The sequence below is a fragment of the Macaca thibetana genome, chromosome 2 (assembly GCF_024542745.1).
Source record: "Macaca thibetana thibetana isolate TM-01 chromosome 2, ASM2454274v1, whole genome shotgun sequence".
Classification (NCBI taxonomy): Eukaryota; Metazoa; Chordata; class Mammalia; order Primates; family Cercopithecidae; genus Macaca; species Macaca thibetana.
The window spans coordinates 153738854-153756565 of record NC_065579.1 but is presented as its reverse complement, the minus strand read 5'-3'; the positions used below and the strand labels follow the sequence as shown (position 1 = coordinate 153756565).

The window sequence follows — 17712 nt, the reverse complement described above, 5'->3', positions numbered from 1 at the left end:
ATGTGGTCAGGAAAAAAAACATTAGGTTAGAAGATGTTACTGAGGTTATAATATCCCCACCAAAGCATTTCACAAATTCCACTCCTTGTATATAACATCCTGGAGGTGATATTGATTTGGCCTTTCTGTACTATAGGAGTCTGGAGTTTTGAAATGGCCCATCCTGCCTCAGTACAAGAGAAGAAGCATCAGTAGAGTGGTATGGGAGCTCAGAGATGATAACTCTTTTTTTTTTTTTTTTAAATAAGTGGCAATATTGTTAGTTTGATTACTGATCTGTAATCAGTTAAATTGTAGCTTGTCCCTAGGTCAGAAACCAGGGGCTATCTCTGCAGAACTGTCAGTAGGCCTAACCCAAGAGTTGATGGACAATTCTATCCTTTCAGCAAGTCAACCTATTGATGATATATAAAAATCTTCCTGTCTTTCTAAAGTGGAATTCTCTGCTAGTAATCCCTTTTTCATCATCTCTTAACACCTTAAAGATCTTTAAAAATTTAGTTTTGAAATAATCTTCCCCTCTCTGAACAGGAGTTATATTTTTTAAAAGTTCTAAAATTTCTTAAATAATATAAAAAGATTCAAACATGAATTGTCATTTTTGTCATCTTCAATTAAAATTGTTCCAGATTTTAAAATTTGTTTGACTTGTGGTCAAATGTCTGCTGCCTCACACTGGAATAAAACCCATCTTGAATTTCTGTGACAGAATACTGAAAACAAAAGACTTTTTAAAAGTACTCTTGTGTTAACATTTATTTTAATTGTTCTGTTCTTGGTCTCTAGCTTTCTTGTTTTTCTCAAAGTACTCCTCATACCTTCATGAGATAGTCTTTAGTCAATGCTAAAGATAGAGAATAGAGAAAAACTCTGTGTTCAGGATTATATATAAAGAGAAACAGTAACCTCAGAGTGAGTGAGTCATTTAAGTCTGGATCAAGGAAAGATAAGGATGTGGTTGGCCAGATCAGAGAAATATGCCTATTCTGTCTCTCCCAGGTGGGGTTAGCTAACTCGGGGAGATACATTTTGGGGTGGTGGATATAGAGAGCAGACTCAGCACATCAAGATGGGGGTGTTGGCTGAGGATAGAAGAGGCATTGAAAGGAGTCAGAGAGACAAATGGGTGCAGGAGGAGAGGCCAGAATGTAGAGTAAGCCCAGAAACATAAAAAACCAGATCAGACCAAGAGAGAAGAGAAAGAAAAGTGAATGCTGAAGGAGACAAAACTTCAAAAAGCCAACCTATACAAAGTAAGCAGCATCATATTACAGTGACGGCAGCAACACAGCCTTTAAAAGACCACCCAGAACAGATGGAAGATAGAAAATGACTAGGGACAGTTAATAGTTACATTGAGATGAACGAGAAATGATACACAAAGTAACATCAATGAATGCAGAAAGAAATAGCAGAGAGAAACCAGTTATTTGCATTTGCAATTGTAGCATAAGACTTCAGAATATAGCAAAAAAAAAAAAAAAAAGATGGTTTGGATATGTTTACAGAGAGATGCCTCATAGTCCTAGATTTAGAGAGCAAATAACTGGTAGAAAGTAGGAGCAGTGAGGAGGCAAAAGAAGTGATTGAGACATGGAACAGGTAGAACAGGCACCGGGAAGGAAAAGGCTGTGGGAGAAAGTGGTTTACAAAGTAGCTCTGGGAACAGAGGTGGAATAATGAAAAGAATGCAAAGGCAGTACCTGGAAGGCATGGATTAAATGACTGGATCAGTGTGGATTGGACAACTGGAAATAACATTATTTTTTTGTTGCACAAGTAGCAGTGGCCCTATAGATATCCAGAGGTAGGACAGGATAGGTGGGATAGCTAAGCCCAAGTTTACCTCCAGAGGATGGTCAGAAACAGTGTAATTAGGGAAAGATGTGATGGGCTAATCAGATACACGGACACAGACCTCAGCTAAGTATGAGTTAGAAAACCCTGGTAGATAAGAAGTGACCCGGAAAGAAGTGAAGAGTAAGGGAGTAAGCAGAGATGAAGTAAGACAAAACTGAAGGCAAAATAGTGAATGGCTTAGGAGGAAAGACTAATGAAGTATTTATTAGATTCAGAATGAGTCGGCGCTTCACGCGGGAGATAATTTAGGATCCGTGGAAAAGAGTGAGAAAAATGGATGAAAAATAAAGGAGAGACGTGAGGCCAGGTCAGTCATGGACATTGAAAGAAACACCCAAAAGGTTTGGAGTGAGCAGGCAGTTCAAGAAACATGAAGATGGTTACAGGATAAAAAATAGCTGTCTGGACAGAGGGAGGTGGAGAAGCATATGTAGAAGTTGAGGTGGAAAGCGTCAGTAGCAGGCAGAGAAAGGCATGAGCTCAGAGAATCAGGATATTCAAAAGAATTTGGAACAGATTGAGAGTGAAACAGGCAGATAAAATGGGGAACCATCAGAAATACTGAAAACTTGGCCTAACACAGAGGTTAGGGGGGAACATAAGTGCCTAGAAGATAAGGACGTGATCAGACCTGGAACAGGCTAACAGACAAAAAAGATCATGGGTGGTAAAAGTAAAAAGCAAAACAAAATAGACTGAGTGAAACAGACCATTGTCACTGCAGAGTAGAATCTGGTTGGGGATGGATACAGAGTATCAGCATAGATGTGGAGATAGAAAGATACAACTCCATAGAAAAGAAGCTAGTCTCTGCAGAGGATTATACCTTATTCCATGGGTGGCCGGAGAAGAACACTACTTGAGGTCAGTCTTTGTAGAATAGTTTTCTAGCTTTTTCCATGATCAGCACACAAAAGAAAGGAAAAAGCACATAGAACCACTTTGAATTATTCTGGGTTGAGCTGAGATAACATTTTTAAAAATTCAGTGTGTTTTGTTTTTGTTTTCTATACAAAATACTGGGAGAGATTTTTGCCAGACTAGTGGCTTTAAGTAGATGATGTCACCATATCACTCTCTCCTTCTCCAAGTATTAATAGATTTATTGAAACATCTTAAATCTATAAAACCTCAGTCATTTATATACACCAGAGGATCCTGTGTTTGAGGAACTTAAATATAAATATGATGTGTTTTTCTAACACATGCACCTTTTACCCTGAGGTTTAGAAGCCCTTTCTTGGCCTTGTTGAAGCATGTGTGCATGATTACTAAATAGCATTTACATGTAGTATTTCAGTAATTGCCTCCCCAGCTGCCCTTCTTTTCCAACATCAAGACATTAATTTTTCTTCTTCCTATATTCCTCTATTCTTTTTATATAGCAAGGACCATGCAGCAACTACTGCTGGAGCTGGTAGCCTGGCAGGTGGGCACCACCGGGAAGCATGGGCCACCAAAGGTCCTTCCTATGAGGACTTATACACTCAGAATGTTGTCATTAACATGGATGACCAAGAAGATCTTCATCGAGCCTCACTGGAAGGGAAATCTGCCAAAGAGAGGCCCATTTGGTTGAGAGAAAGCACTGTCCAAGGGGCATATAGTTCTGAAGATATGAAAGAAGGTAAGAGTAGAAGTCAGCAAAATGGATATGTCTTAGGTTCAGTAGAACATGAACTTGGTTTAGTGGGAAGCTGCCTGAGCGATTCTGGATCTGTTCTACAGAACAATTAATTGCATTATATTAGGAAGTAAGAAATTGAGCAATAAGATAAAAACCAACTAGTATACTTGCATTGCCCTTCAACTTAGTGAAAATAACAAATAGCCTTTTAAATTTTCAATTTTAGATTTGAAAAATTGTCATTTTATCTTAATTTCTTGGAAAAATGCTATCTATTGTTTTCAAGGTAGCCATACTCACCTCTCCTTTAATCTTATATTACCCTGACTTATATGCATTTAATTTTTCTGAATTGGGAGCCAAAACTATACACTCCCCCAAACTTTATGTTGTTTCTTCATAAATACCAAGGAGTGTGTGCTACCTGAAATATATACAAAGAGTCCACATGAATAAAGGATTGAGCATTCTCACAGTCCAAGACGGTTAGCAGAACTTTGTTCTAGAGGATTTTGGAAATTTCTGAGCCATAAAGGGTTAAGAATTGCATACTAATCTTCAGAAGTCAGAGAACTGCAAGATTTTACTTTTTTAGTCTAAGTTACTGGATTCAGGACTTTGAGTGATGATAGTTTACGAGTATGTAGAAAATGGGAGGCGAAAATGGATGACGATGACTCAAGCTGGAAAGTAGAGAGGAAAGGTGTCTCTATTTCTGGCTGGATTATATCAGTGTAACAATCTATGTGCTGCTACTCCCAAGTTAATATATCGTTACTAACATATCACCAAACTCAAGTTACTAACATATCACCTGAGTTTGGTGATCTGTTAGTGCCAAAGAATAATCAGTAACTGAAAACCACTTGTTTTTTGACCTTTCTCCTAGCCTCTTTTCCCTTTGGTATTAGCATTTAGTATATGTGTATACTAGAAACCGTGAAGGTAATGTGGAGTTTGGTAGTGATGGTAAAGCAGCTAATACCTCCACTGTGCTTCTCTTTGATATATTAATTTTAATAAGAAAAAATTTTCCAAGGTAACCATACTTTACCTTCCTTCTTCCTCACTGATTAGCCTGCCACGTTGGTTTTTTTGACGGAGTCTCGCTCTGTTGCCTAGGTTGGAGTGCAGTGGTGCGATCTTGGCTCGCTAAAACCTCTGCTTTCCGTGTTCAAGTGATTATCTTGCCTCAGCCTCCTGAGTAGCTGGGATTACAGGAGCAAGCCACCATGGCCAGCTAATTTTTGTATTTTTAGTAGAGATGGGGTTTCGCCATGTTGTCCAGGCTGGTCTCAAACTCCTGACCTCAACTGATCTGCCTGCCAAAGTGCTGGGATTACAGGCATGAGCCAGTGTGCCCAGCCTGTTGTGCTATTTACATTCAAGTTGTTTTAGATTATACAGTAGTTAGGCTATACTACTATTTAATAAATTTGTTTTTCCCACCTTGCCTCTTGCCTGTTTTTAAAGCAGCCTTCTTTTCTTTGAACTTAGGAAGAAAACTGAATAAAATAAAACTATTATTAACCAACATTATATATTAAGCTCATAAGTTTAACATTCTAGTTTACAGTTCCTAGAATGATAGAATATGAATCGTATGGGCCTTAAATAAGTTATCTGGTCTACTTAAGTTTTATAAATATTTATTTCAACATAAAATAGGATAGTATATTGTCATGTCTAAATTTTTCTTAAGTTTCTTGATAGTAGAGCAGACTCTATCCAGTGAATGTATGAAGTGGGTCTTACACTTGATTTTCCTCAAACTTCAAGTCATGTTGATATCTTTCACAACTGTATTAACTTCAGTCATTGTTCTCATTACCATACTGAAGAAAGTTCTAATTCCTTTTGATTATGTTTTCCTTAAACAGTTCTCTTTTCCACTGTTACCACCTCCTACTGTTTTTGTTTATTTTTGTCTTTTTCTGGACCATCTCTAATTGTAATATACTTTACTTGAGACATAGTGACCAGAATGAGACATGTTGTTCATGCATGGATTCACCATTGATTTGAGTTTTATTTCCAGTATATCTTTCTGGTTTTTACTTGAGATTTTCTTTTTTGCTTTGGTTCTGGAAGCATGTTAAGACCAAAAACTTTAGAAACACATAGAGGTACTTTTTAGGATCTTCTCTGCCTTGAATTCAATAGCTTGGATCATATCTTTCAGTATATTTTAGATTATTTTTCTGTAGGCAGATTTTCTTGCACTTGCTGAAATAGAAATAGATCTGCTACTTTTCTGCCCACGTATACAACCTTCAGCTCTTCCTATGTTTTTTTGCTGCAATTTGGCCTTTCGGTACCCACAATTGTTTAGCATCAATTCCGTGAATATAGTTTCCCAGTATACATCTTCTTTGTAATTTATAACTCTGTTGAAAAAGACTGTTCCTAGAACCACTGTTTCTACTTTACCATCCAGAAATTAGCTCACTCATTTATCCTTGTTTTTTGTTTTCTGTCTTCATCTGTAACAGAATAATTCTTTTTTTCTCCAAACCTCTCAAGACCCTTGTCGAAATCTGTTACGTGTGACTTAATTTAGTTTATAAAACTAATTTTCTTTTTCCCTAATTTTATATTTAAATATTAATCAAAATAGTGTGTTGATATTATTAAACTATTTGGAACATTCTTTTAGGAGCAATTATTGTTTTAAAGGCTTGCATGCATTCCCTCTTTTCTTTCTGTTGTAATGCTGCATTGGCAGTAAGCTCTAGGGAGGAGGTTCAGCCTTTGACAATATTTTGAAGTAGTTAAGTTTGATTTTAACTCTCATTTTGACAGTCATGTTACCAAAAGCCCCTTTTCTCTGACCTAAATTTTTAACTTATCTGTTTCTATTTCCCTTTCTGTCTCTCACCTGCCCAGTATCTCATTTTAGGAGTTCTGTGCTTTCTAAAATATCCAGGGTTTTAGCTAATTCATTCTAATGTGTTAATGAAAAGATGTTTTCACTTTATCCATAGTCAGAATTGACTATTTCTGCGCCTTCTCGTGATAGTGATGGTGATGATGATGATGATAGGTAGGTAGATAGATAGACAACACTATTCTAAGTGCCAGGCCCATTCTAGACACTTCACAGACATTCACTTAATCGCCACAGTAATCTAGTGAAGTAAATACTATTTTCCCCCTTTCTGTACTTGAGAAAATTGAAGTGGAGAGATGAAATAACTTGGCCAAAACATATGGCTAAATAGTGTTAGGATTCGAATTAGGGAGTCAGGTTCCAAACAATACTTTTAATCTTTTTATATATTTTAAATGGCAGTATGTTTGGTAGTAGTATCAGAATGCAGAATGCAGATAGTTTTCTTAAATATTTAATCTGCAGTATATCAGGTAAGATATGTACGCAAAATGATAGGAGGTGTGTGGTGAAAGAAGCTTCATTCCTAAAATTAGATTCTTTCTTTATAAAGAGTTTGAAGTATGCCTAGTTTGCTTCATGAAAATAAAACTCACATTTATTCACTCATTTGTCAAATGTTTATTCAGTGCCTAACAGAGTGGCAGGTACTATCCAGGTAAATGGGATATATCCATGAATAAACAAGATAAATATCTGTTGTGGTGGAACCTACACCCTTGGAAAGGGGATGACAAAGACAATAGATGTAAGTTATTCATTATGTTAGGAAATAAGTGCTATGGGGGAAAAATAGAGCATTGGGAATGTAGGGATGGGATACATTTAAAAGATAACATTTGAATAAAGACATGAAAGATGGAAGGGAGTTAACTGTGTGAGTACCTAAAGGAAAAATATTCCAGGCAGAGGGAACAGGCAGTGCAAAGGCCCTGAGGTAGGAGTGTGTCTGATATGTACAAGGAGTACCATGGAGGCTACTGTGACTAGACGAGAATGAGCAGGGGAAAGAAATAAGAGGTAGATGGTCAGGAAGGATTCCAGATGATGTGGTATCCTATAGGCCATTGCAAAGCTTTTGGCTTTTACCTTGAGTGAGATAAAAAGCCATGTTTTGATTTTCTATTATGCCAGCTACCGTAGTCGAGTTGATTCTTCATAGACATTATTGTTTATGTTTTTATCCAGAATCTTAGAAAGTCGATGCTTTTATCACCTCATTTTACAGAAAAAGGTATTGAAGTTTAGAGATTAAATAACTTGCCCAAGATGCTTGTGTATAGAAGAACCAGGATTCAACTCTATGCTATAATACTGTTAAAGCCGATGTACTTGACCATTATACTACTTAAGTTCCAGTTTGTAAGAAATATTTTGAATATTTTATGGATAGCAGCTCAAAAATAGAACCAGTGAAGTCTGTTATTTTATTGTATCATTTAAATATATGTTAAAATATTATCTATATGTTATAAAGAAATGCCATTTATATTTAAGATTATTGACTTTCTGAGTTTTACTCCCCAGGGGGCATAGATATGGATGCATTTCAGGAGCGTGAGGAAGGCCGTGCTGGGCCTGATGATAATGAAGAGGTCATGCGAGCACTGCTCATTCATGAGAAAAAGACTTCCTCTGCCATGGCTGGTTCAGTGGGGGCAGCCGCTCCAGTGACCACTGCCAATGGCAGTGACTCGGAAAGCGAGACCAGTGAGTCAGATGATGATTCTCCACCCCGTCCAGCAGCTGTGGCTGCGCATAAACGAGAAGAGGATGAAGAGGAAGATGACGAGTTTGAAGAAGTAGCAGATGACCCCATTGTCATGGTGGCTGGCCGTCCGTTCTCCTACAGTGAAGTGAGCCAACGGCCAGAGCTAGTGGCCCAGATGACACCAGAAGAAAAGGAAGCATATATAGCCATGGGACAACGCATGTTTGAGGACCTCTTTGAGTGAGATTTCCCTACTTCTTTCTCCTTTCTCTAATGCTTAGTTCAAAAAGAAATGTCTCATCTTTGAAGAAAAGTATTTAAGTGGCTTTCTGCCCCTCTTGATGGTGATCCTTGTGCAAAGAATGATGGTAGAGAGTTTGACTTTTATGCCAGAAACTTTCCCAGCAAGGTGGGGTGCTGGGAATCCTACCCTTCCTTGCTGTCACTACAGTACTAATATTTTACTGTATTTTCTTTTCTTTTCTTTTTCTTTTTGAGACGAAGTCTCACTCTTGTCTCCCAGGCTGGAGTGCAATGGTGCAATCTCGGCTCACTGCAACCTCTGCCTCCTGGGGTCAAGTGATTCTCCTGCCTCAGCCTCCCAAATAGCGGGGATTACGGGCACCTGCCACCACACCTGGCTACTTTTTTGTATTTTTAGTAGAGACAAGGTTTCACCGTGTTAGCCAGGATGATCTCGATCTCCTGACCTCATGATCTGCCTGCCTCAGCCTCCCAAAGTGCTGTATTTTCTTACCTAATTTTTTTCTTGCCTTATTAAGACATAATTTTCTCCCTTCTGAAATGAATGAGGGATGTTCATAAGGTAAATCTTTCCCATCCATCTGTTTACTACAATAGGTTACAATAATTCACTGATCACATCCATTTTATCTGTTCTAGCCAGGCATTCCAAACAACTTCTTATACTGCTGCCCACCAAAGCAGCTTGCCAACAGTCAAATCATTGATTGGGGGGAAAAATCCTGAAAGTTGCTTAGAATTTGAGCATTTCCTCAAAATTGAGATAGGTCAATATGTAATGGGAGGTGGAAGTGTGTGTGGAAGGGGGATAGATATACTTGAGTCTCATGATTAATGTCTAAACCAGAATTTGTGTCTTTAGAACTGACCAGACTGTTAGATTTAATTGTATTGCTTAATGTCTTTTGGTTTAGGTTTGGGATGATAGAAAGCAGAAAGTGTAATTGGTAAACCCTTAGGAAGAAACTAGAAAAACACGGACATTGGACGAGAAGTCTGTGTAAAGGGTTGAAGAGTGACAAACATTGCGAACAGTGCCTTAGAACTGTGTCAGTCTGATTTGCAAATCCTTTATATAAAGCTGAGACTGGTCCTGGTTTTGTTCCCTTTGGGTACAGACCTCTTGTCAGTGCTATAAATTGTTTAATGAGGCCATTCCAGCAGAAATCAACATAGAATAATTGATTACTCTTCTCTGTCACTCTCCCTCTTTCTAAACATCATTGAAGGCTGTCTCTCTTTTGATTCTTGTCAGACATGGTATTTTAGGGTACATCCAGTATACCATTGAGCATTGTAACCTCAACAAACAGTTTATTTTGGGTTCTGATATGTAGCATGGTATTTTCCCTAAGGCAGAACTCTAAAGAACTTTCACACAAGGGTCTATAACAATTGTATATCTTAAAATATTTTTCCTTGCATTGTAATTTTTAAGTATTTATCATTTTATAGTACACGTGTAAAGGATATATGAGCCTTGTATGGAGTGATGTTTCATTTACCTGGGTTGTATTAATGACTGAATGTTGACAATAAATCTATTTTATACTGACTGAAATTTGTTCATTTTAAGCCCTGTAACATCTTGGAGCATATTAAACTGAAAATTCTTCCCATTAAAAAATGTTAAAGACTTTTTTATTAGTCATATTTTAAATAATAGATGCATCATATGGGATCTAAACTTTTTGTGCAGTAAGATACCTTTGTACCTTGTATACGTATTCAACTTTTACACTTGATCTTAGCCAAAAGACCAGGAAGCAATGTTATTCAGCTTTAAACATTGTTTTTTAAACTTTTATAGTTCTAGAAGTTAATTTAAATAAAATGGTAATCAGATGTTAATTTTTAAAATGTAGTTAATTTTTTAAACTATTTTTTGTGAGTGTGTTCGTATGTATGTAGAATTCGTGTTATGAAAAAATGTCACAAGCGAATATGGAGATAAGAATAAAGGTTTTCATTGCAGCAGTATTTGAAATAGAATAAAAAGATAGATACACTCACTAAATCTGTATTTCGTCCTAAGTACTCAGGACACCAAGGCAGGAGGATTGTGTAAGCCAGGAGTTCAAGGCTAGCCTGGGTAACATAATGAGATCCCATCCCTCCCCCAAAAAGAATGTATTGAGAGAAAAGATATCCATAATGTGTTAAATATTGGATTCAGTTTTTCTAGGGGAGTGTGTATTGCGTGTGTGTGTGTGTGTGTGTGCGCGCGTGTGAAGGAGAAAGTAGCTAACATATAGTGAACTATGTGCCAGACACTATTTTAAGTGCTTTATATATGTTAACTCATTCAATCTTTTATAATACATCTGTGAGGTAGGTATACATATATAAATATATATATGAATTAGGGATGACAATTACAGTGATCTTAATATGTTGTTATGAGAAAGATATTTTTATTTTGAAAGAGAATCAAACACATTTAATGAAAGAAATAGTAGAGTGTCAAAAGCAAGGTCTTTTTAGGTTAATGCTAGGATTTTTAGGTGAGTAGGCCCTCAGTTAAGTAAAATGAAAAAATCCAGAGTTTATCATTTTTTTGGATAAACATCTCTAAATTACTCAAAATCAATGGGAAGATATAATTTAATAGGTAACTATCCCCCATTCAGTGACATCTAATAAGACTCAATAGAATTTATATTACTTTATCAGATAGGTTTATCTCTTGAGTGGCAAAATAATCTGGTGAGGAGAGACAGTCAGTGACAGAAGGACCAAAAATGGCAGCCCTGCCGATTAGCCTCTGAAGCTCTAGTAAGGGCAGGCTCACACCCAAGGTTGGTAGATACATGTAGTCACTGTGTTTCTTGACCCCAGGAAAGCTAGAGTCATCACCACACACAGCCCATAAGCGATGATGGAGGAGCTTGGTTTCCCTGAATGTGGTTGACTATATTCGTGTATCTCAAGTGTCAGCTGAACAAGTATCCCAGCTTTCCCACTGTCCTTTAAGATTTAAATAGAACTTTTTATCCTAACATGTTGGACTACTTCTTCTAGTATCATTTCTTTTGGGAGATGAGAGTTTTTTGCAGGTGGTAGGGGACAGGGGAGTATAGGCAGGGAGCTTGTATCCTCTGGCTTCACGTTTCTGCTTCCCTGGCTTTTCCATCTCTCCTCTACACCACCTGTCCTTGACCCCCCAGTACCATCAACATAAGTTTGTGTAGCAGATCTTCCCTGAAGCTTTTACAGTAGAGAGCAAAAGCAGCAGGGCTATGAGAGAGGGATTTTTGTTTCTGTATTCCTTTTATTTTTAGTTGACATATAATAATTGTACATATTTGTGGGATGCAGAGTGATTATTTCTTCCAACTTTTAGGCTCAGGGGTATATGACATGCAGGTTTCTTATATAGGTAAATTGCGTGTCATGGAGTTTGGTGCACAGATTATTTTGCCACCCAGGTAATAAGCACTGCATCTGATAAGTAGTTTTTCAGTCGTCACCCTCCTCTCACCCTCCACTCTCAAGAAGACCCTGGTGTCTGTTGTTCCCTTCTTTGTGTCCATGTGTACTCAGTGTTTAGTTCTCACTTATAAGTAAGAACATGGGGTGTTTGGTCTTGATTCTTGCATTAATTCACCTGGGATAATGGCCTCCAGCTCCATCCATGTTGCTGCAAAAGATAGGATCTCATTCTTTTTTATGGCTGCATAGTGTTCTGTGGTGTGTATGTACCACATTTTCTTTATGCAGTCCACCAGTGATGGGCATGTGTTTTTATGGTAGAATGACATATATTTCCTTGGGTATAAATATACTCAGTAATGGGATTGCTGAGTTAAATGGTAGCTCTATTTGGGGTGTTTTTTTTTTTGCTTTTTTTTTGAGACAGTCTCTCTCTTGCCCAGGCTGGAGTGCAGTGGCATGATCTTGGCTGGTGTGCCGCAGCCTCTTGAGTAGCTGGGATTACAAGTGTGCACCACTACGCCCAGCTAATTTTTATATTTTTAGTAGAGAAGGGGTTTCACCATGTTGGCCAGGCTGGTCTCGAACTGACTGCAGGTGATCCACCCGCCTTGGCCTCCCAAAGTGCTGGGATTACAGGTGTGAGCCACCATACCTGGCCAATTTCTGTATTTTTAGTAGAGACAAGGTTTCACCTTGTTGGCGTGGCTGGTCTCTGACCTCAGGTGATCTGCCTGCCTCGGCCTCCCAAAGTGTGCTGGGATTACAGGTGTGAGCCACCATGCCCAGCCCAATAGCTCTGTTTTAAGCTCTTTGAGAAATTTCCAGACTGCATTCCACAGTGGCTGAACTAGTTTACATTCCCACCAGCAATGTATAAGCCTTCCCTTTTCTCTGCAACCTTGCCAGCATCTGCTCTTTTTGACTTTTTAATAATAGCCATTCTGACTAGTGTGAGATGTTGTCTCATTGTGGTTTTGATTTACATTTCTCTAATGATTAGTGATACTGAACATTTTTGTATATGCTTGTTGGCCACGTGTATGTTTTCTTTTGAGTAATGTCTATTTTTTTTGCCCATTTTTTAAATGGAATTGTTCATTTTTTGCTTGTTGATTTAAGTTCCTTATCGATTCTGGATATTAGACCTTTGTTGAATGCATAGTTTGCAAATATTTTCTCTATTCTGTAGGTTGTTTACTCTGTTGATAGTTTCATTTGCTGTGTAGAAGTTCTTAAGTTTAATTGGGTCCCATTTGTCAGTTTTTGTTTTTATTGCAATTTTTTTTTTATTATTATACTTTTAGGTTCTAGGGTACATGTGCACAATGTGCAGGTTTGTTACATATGTATACATGTGCCATGTTGGTGTGCTACACCCATTAACTCGTCATTTACATTAGGTATATCTCCTAATGCTATCCCTCCCCCTTGAACAATGCATTTGTTTTTGACATCTTCATTGTAAAATTTTTGGCTGGGCCTATGTCCAGAATGGTATTAACTAGGTTTTCTTCTAGAGTTTTTGTAGTTTTACGTTTTATATTTAAGTCTTTCATTCATCTTCAGTTGATTTTTGTATGTGATGAAAGGAAGGGGTCCAGTTTCAGTCTTCTGCATATGGCTAGCCAGTTATCCTAGCACCACTATATTGAATAGGGAGACCTTTCCCCATTGCCTGTTTTTGTTGACTTTGTCACAAAGATTGGACGATTGTCGGTGTGTGACTTTATTTCTGGGTTTCTTGTTTTCTGTTCCATTGGTCTATGTGTCTGTTTTTATACCAGTACCATGCTATTTTGGTTACTGTAGCGTTGCAGTATAGTTTGAAGTCGGGTAGTGTGATGCCTCTGGCTTTGTTCTTTTTGCTTAGGATTGCTTTGGCTATTTGGGCTCTTTTTTGGTCTTCTCATATGCGACAATAATTCAAACCAGGTGAAGGATATTTTAATTAAGGGATTAATATAGGTGGCAGGTTTAGGATTGAGGTTGTAGCAAATCACAGCAAAAGCATGAGTTAATTTGGTTTCTCCTTCCTCATCTTGCCAAGTTACTTCATTTCTAGTCATCTGAATGCGTGAGGGAGAAATAATTGATTCATTTCATAACTTGTTGGTATTACCTGAGACAACTGGACACTGAGTGGAAACAAGTTTGGGAAGAACAGTTCATTTTATTTTCTAGCAGTTGGCTTGATGGCTGGACCACAATTGAAAGACTTACATATGCACTTTCTTATTCTCTTTATTCTTGAGTTTAAAAGTAGAAAATAACAATCAAAAAACAAATATAAAAATCCTTAGAATTTAGAAATCGGTATAATTTCACCTTTGTTTTGTTTCCACTAAAACTACTTTATGTCATCTCTAACAGAGCTGAGCTATCACTTGATTTTTTTTAATATCTAAAAATGAGGAAGATTTCCAGAAAGGAACTGGCACTATAATAAATTTACTGTCAATTCTGTTGGTTCTTTCTGCTACAGAAGCAGCAAAATACGCAGTGAACAAGATAAGTACAGGTACTTTTAAAACATCTAATGCCAAAATGGGTTGGGAAGGGGAAAGAGTTATGAAATTTTACTTCTTCCTTTGAAGAGCTAAAGGAATGAACCTATTTTGACATGTCCTCGGGGCAGGAACAAGTACCTTAGCTTCTCTTCAGAAAGAGCTTCATGACCTTCTGAGTATCAGAGGTGGCCTTTCCTATTCTAGTTGCAAAGCAGGTAGGCCTAGTACACAATCCAGTTTCGACAGTCAACCCACGTTTCCCATAATGCAGAAGTGCATAATCTCCTACCTAATGTAAATAAGTCTGAGAAATTAGTCTGGAAAGAAGGCTGGTGCCAGGTCTGAAAATCCCTTCAATCGTTGAGGCATACAGGATGGTTGTACAGCTTTTTGTTGTTAATGTTTTAATTATTTAAAAATTCATTCAATAGGAAATGTATATAGTAAAAAATGAAAACTCCCCAGCCCACCGCTGTCTTACTAGACTGAGGTAATCATTGTTGATAGTTTAATGTGTATCCTCCCAGACCTTTTCTAGGCCTTTAGAAACCACACATACATACTACAGTGCTGTTTACACAAATGGAATCATATTATACACATTGCCATTTGATTTTGAAATATCTTGGAGAGCTTTCCATTCAGTATATTTAGATCTTCATTTTAAAAAATAAAATAGAATTTTATAGTTGTATAATGGTTTATGTAAAAATTCCTTTATTGACGGGCATTTAGATAGTGTCCAGTTTTTCACTATTACATGCTGTAATCAATTACTCATTTTCATTTTCTTCGAGTATTTCTACAGAATAGAATCATAAAAAAGAAATAACCAAACAAAGGGCATGTCTATTTTAAACTCTGATATATACTGCTAAATTGCTCTTCAAAAAGATTGCTGGATAATTTTAAACAGAGGAGTAATTTGTAGTATTTATACTGGATTGGAGTTTAAACCTAGAGATTATTAAGGCCATTTCAATAGTCTTGGTAAGTAATTTAATCAAAAGACCTGAGCAAGTCAATGGGGATGAGAAAGTGGGGACAAATTTAAGAAACTCTGGGGAGGTAAAATTAATGAGATTTGGTGACTGTTTGGATAGGGCAGTGTCTTGGATGATTCTCAGGTGTCGAGCTGGTTAGTTATTCCATTAATGCCATAACAAATACAGGAGAAGCAGGTTTTCCTCCTATTCCAGACTCAGTAAATGTCACCACCATTTTACCTACAAGCTCAAGCCAAAAGTCTCAATATTTGACTATCCTTTCTTTTTTTTATCCCACATCCAACTTACCAGCAAGTCCTGTTAGACTCAAAATATTATCTGATTTTGAAAGTAGAGGTGACAGGGCTTGCTAATAAATTGAAACTATACTCTAAATCTGACTTCGTTGCTCCCACCACCTCCACCCTACTCCCAGCCATGTGAACTCTCACCTTGACTACTACAGCAACCTCCCAGCTGGCCTCACTGCTTCCTTGCTTATCCCCCTCTCACACATACATGCATTTTAACCAATTCCCACACACAAAGGGATCTTTTAAATGTAAATTAGATTATCTCACTCCCCTTAAAACCCTTAATTGATTTTTCTTAGAATAACATCCAAACTTACTCTATTCAGTAGGCTTTACATGGTCTGGCCCCTGGCTGGCTACATCTGCTAGTCTACTCTCTAACCATATTGACATTCTCTGTGTTTCTCAAATGTGCCAGCCTTTTTCCTGCCTTAGATCTTTGCCCTAGCGGTATACTTCACTCTTGTCCCTGTTATTTCATTCTCAGCTTCAGCACCACCTCACAGAAGTCAGTCTTCTTTCTCTAAAGGAATCTCTTCCATTCACTATCATATTTTTTTTTTTATTTTCTTCATAGAAAAATTAATTGAAATGAACTTGTTTATTTCTTATTTGATTGTTTATGTCTATCAACCCCTCAAAAGACTAAGCTCCTTGGGGGCATATAGAATTAATTCTGGCACATAGTAGGGTCTCAATAAATGTTGAATGGATAGATGGACAGAATTGGCACTAGGGAGAACATAGCATTTCTCCACCAGGGCTCATCATCTTGTTCCTGCTTGAATGGCAAGTCAGTTAATTATGTTCATTTGTGGAACATGTTACCTAGGGCTGTGTCTCCAGGACCATCAGTAGGGGATGCTAGGATATAGCTTCTAGGGCATAGCCAATGAGATGTTTAGAGGCGTTAGTACCCATTAGCTTTAATGTTTTTAGAAAAGGGAATTAAGTGAGTACTTTGTCTAGGGCTGTGGTGTTCAAATACTTGCATTTTTCCTCACATACAAGTTTTTTACCTGAATCCTGTGCCCACCCTCCTCTCCTCCCCTACCCTCTACCTGAAAGGTAGGTTTTACTTTGTTTGTAGGCTCTTTGTTCTTGGGAATGAATGGATTTTGTTTCTGGTTTATTTTTTTCCCACTGAGGAGGTAGGTTGGGGTGGTTGGGGTAATGTGTTTTGTTTGTTGCTTTTTTCTTGAAGTAGAATAGAATGGAAGGAAACTGTAGTAATGGTGATAAGGAACTGAAATTTTTAATTACTGAGACCAATGGTGTGATATTAACAAAGCTGCTGACTTTTGGGTCACTGAGGAACCTGAGCACCCTGTGAAGCTATGCCAGAGATGGAGGAGCTAAGAGCCAGTCCTAAATCAGAGGAGAGTTGGAAGCCCAATGTGTTGATCTAGATGCATGTATTAATAGATATTGTATGTTAAATTGCTCATGTGTTTATTATCTATCCTCCCCCGCCCCACTAGAATGTACACTCCATGACAGCAGAAGCTTTATCTTGCTTGCTTCCTGTAGTATTCTGGCTCAATGCCTGGCACATAATCATTAATAACTATTTGTTGAATGAATAAACAATTAAGTGGCAACTTCTTCAGGCCATGAGTAAACTATGGACCTTATATAAAGGGCTTCTATTTTCCATTTATGTTGTTATTTCTATACCTCATATCTGTGATGCTATTTTGTATTAATTTTTTTGTCCAGAACTTCCTGTTTGGAATGCTTACAGATAGTAAGTGCTGATCTGTGTAGCAAAGGGCATTTTCTCAGCACCTGGTGAAGCCACTTAACCAAAAATACCAAGACTTGCGCATTAATTTGTTCACTTAGTCTACCTTAAGATCACTCTTTAAAGAGGACATTTGTAAAGAACAAAGATTGCGCTGTTTGTTTTGTTTTTAAATCTAGGAGTTTTATTTTTTTCATAAAAAATGGTGGTTCTGTGGTTGCCTTCATGATATCAAAGACCCAGTTTGCTTTTATCTTTATGCTTAGCCTGCTTTGGCAAATGCTTGTTGCTTCATAATGCCTGATCCATCTTCACCTTCAGGTAGAAGGAAAGGAGGGTATTGGGGGATAAATGTGTATGCCAGCTGAGTCAGT

At 37.6% G+C, this 17712-nt stretch overlaps 1 protein-coding gene across 1 annotated transcript in view; it reads left to right on the top strand.

The window, feature by feature from the left end:
- The window catches only part of GTF2E1 (general transcription factor IIE subunit 1), a 36206-nt gene extending 26003 nt beyond the window's left edge, over positions 1 to 10203 (top strand). The window contains exons 4-5 of the mRNA XM_050781892.1: positions 3246 to 3487; positions 7905 to 10203. Coding sequence (XP_050637849.1) covers positions 3246 to 3487; positions 7905 to 8332 — 670 coding nt within the window. The 3' untranslated portion in view covers positions 8333 to 10203. The remainder of the gene's footprint in view (positions 1 to 3245; positions 3488 to 7904) is intronic.
- The last annotated feature ends 7509 nt before the right edge of the window (positions 10204 to 17712 follow it).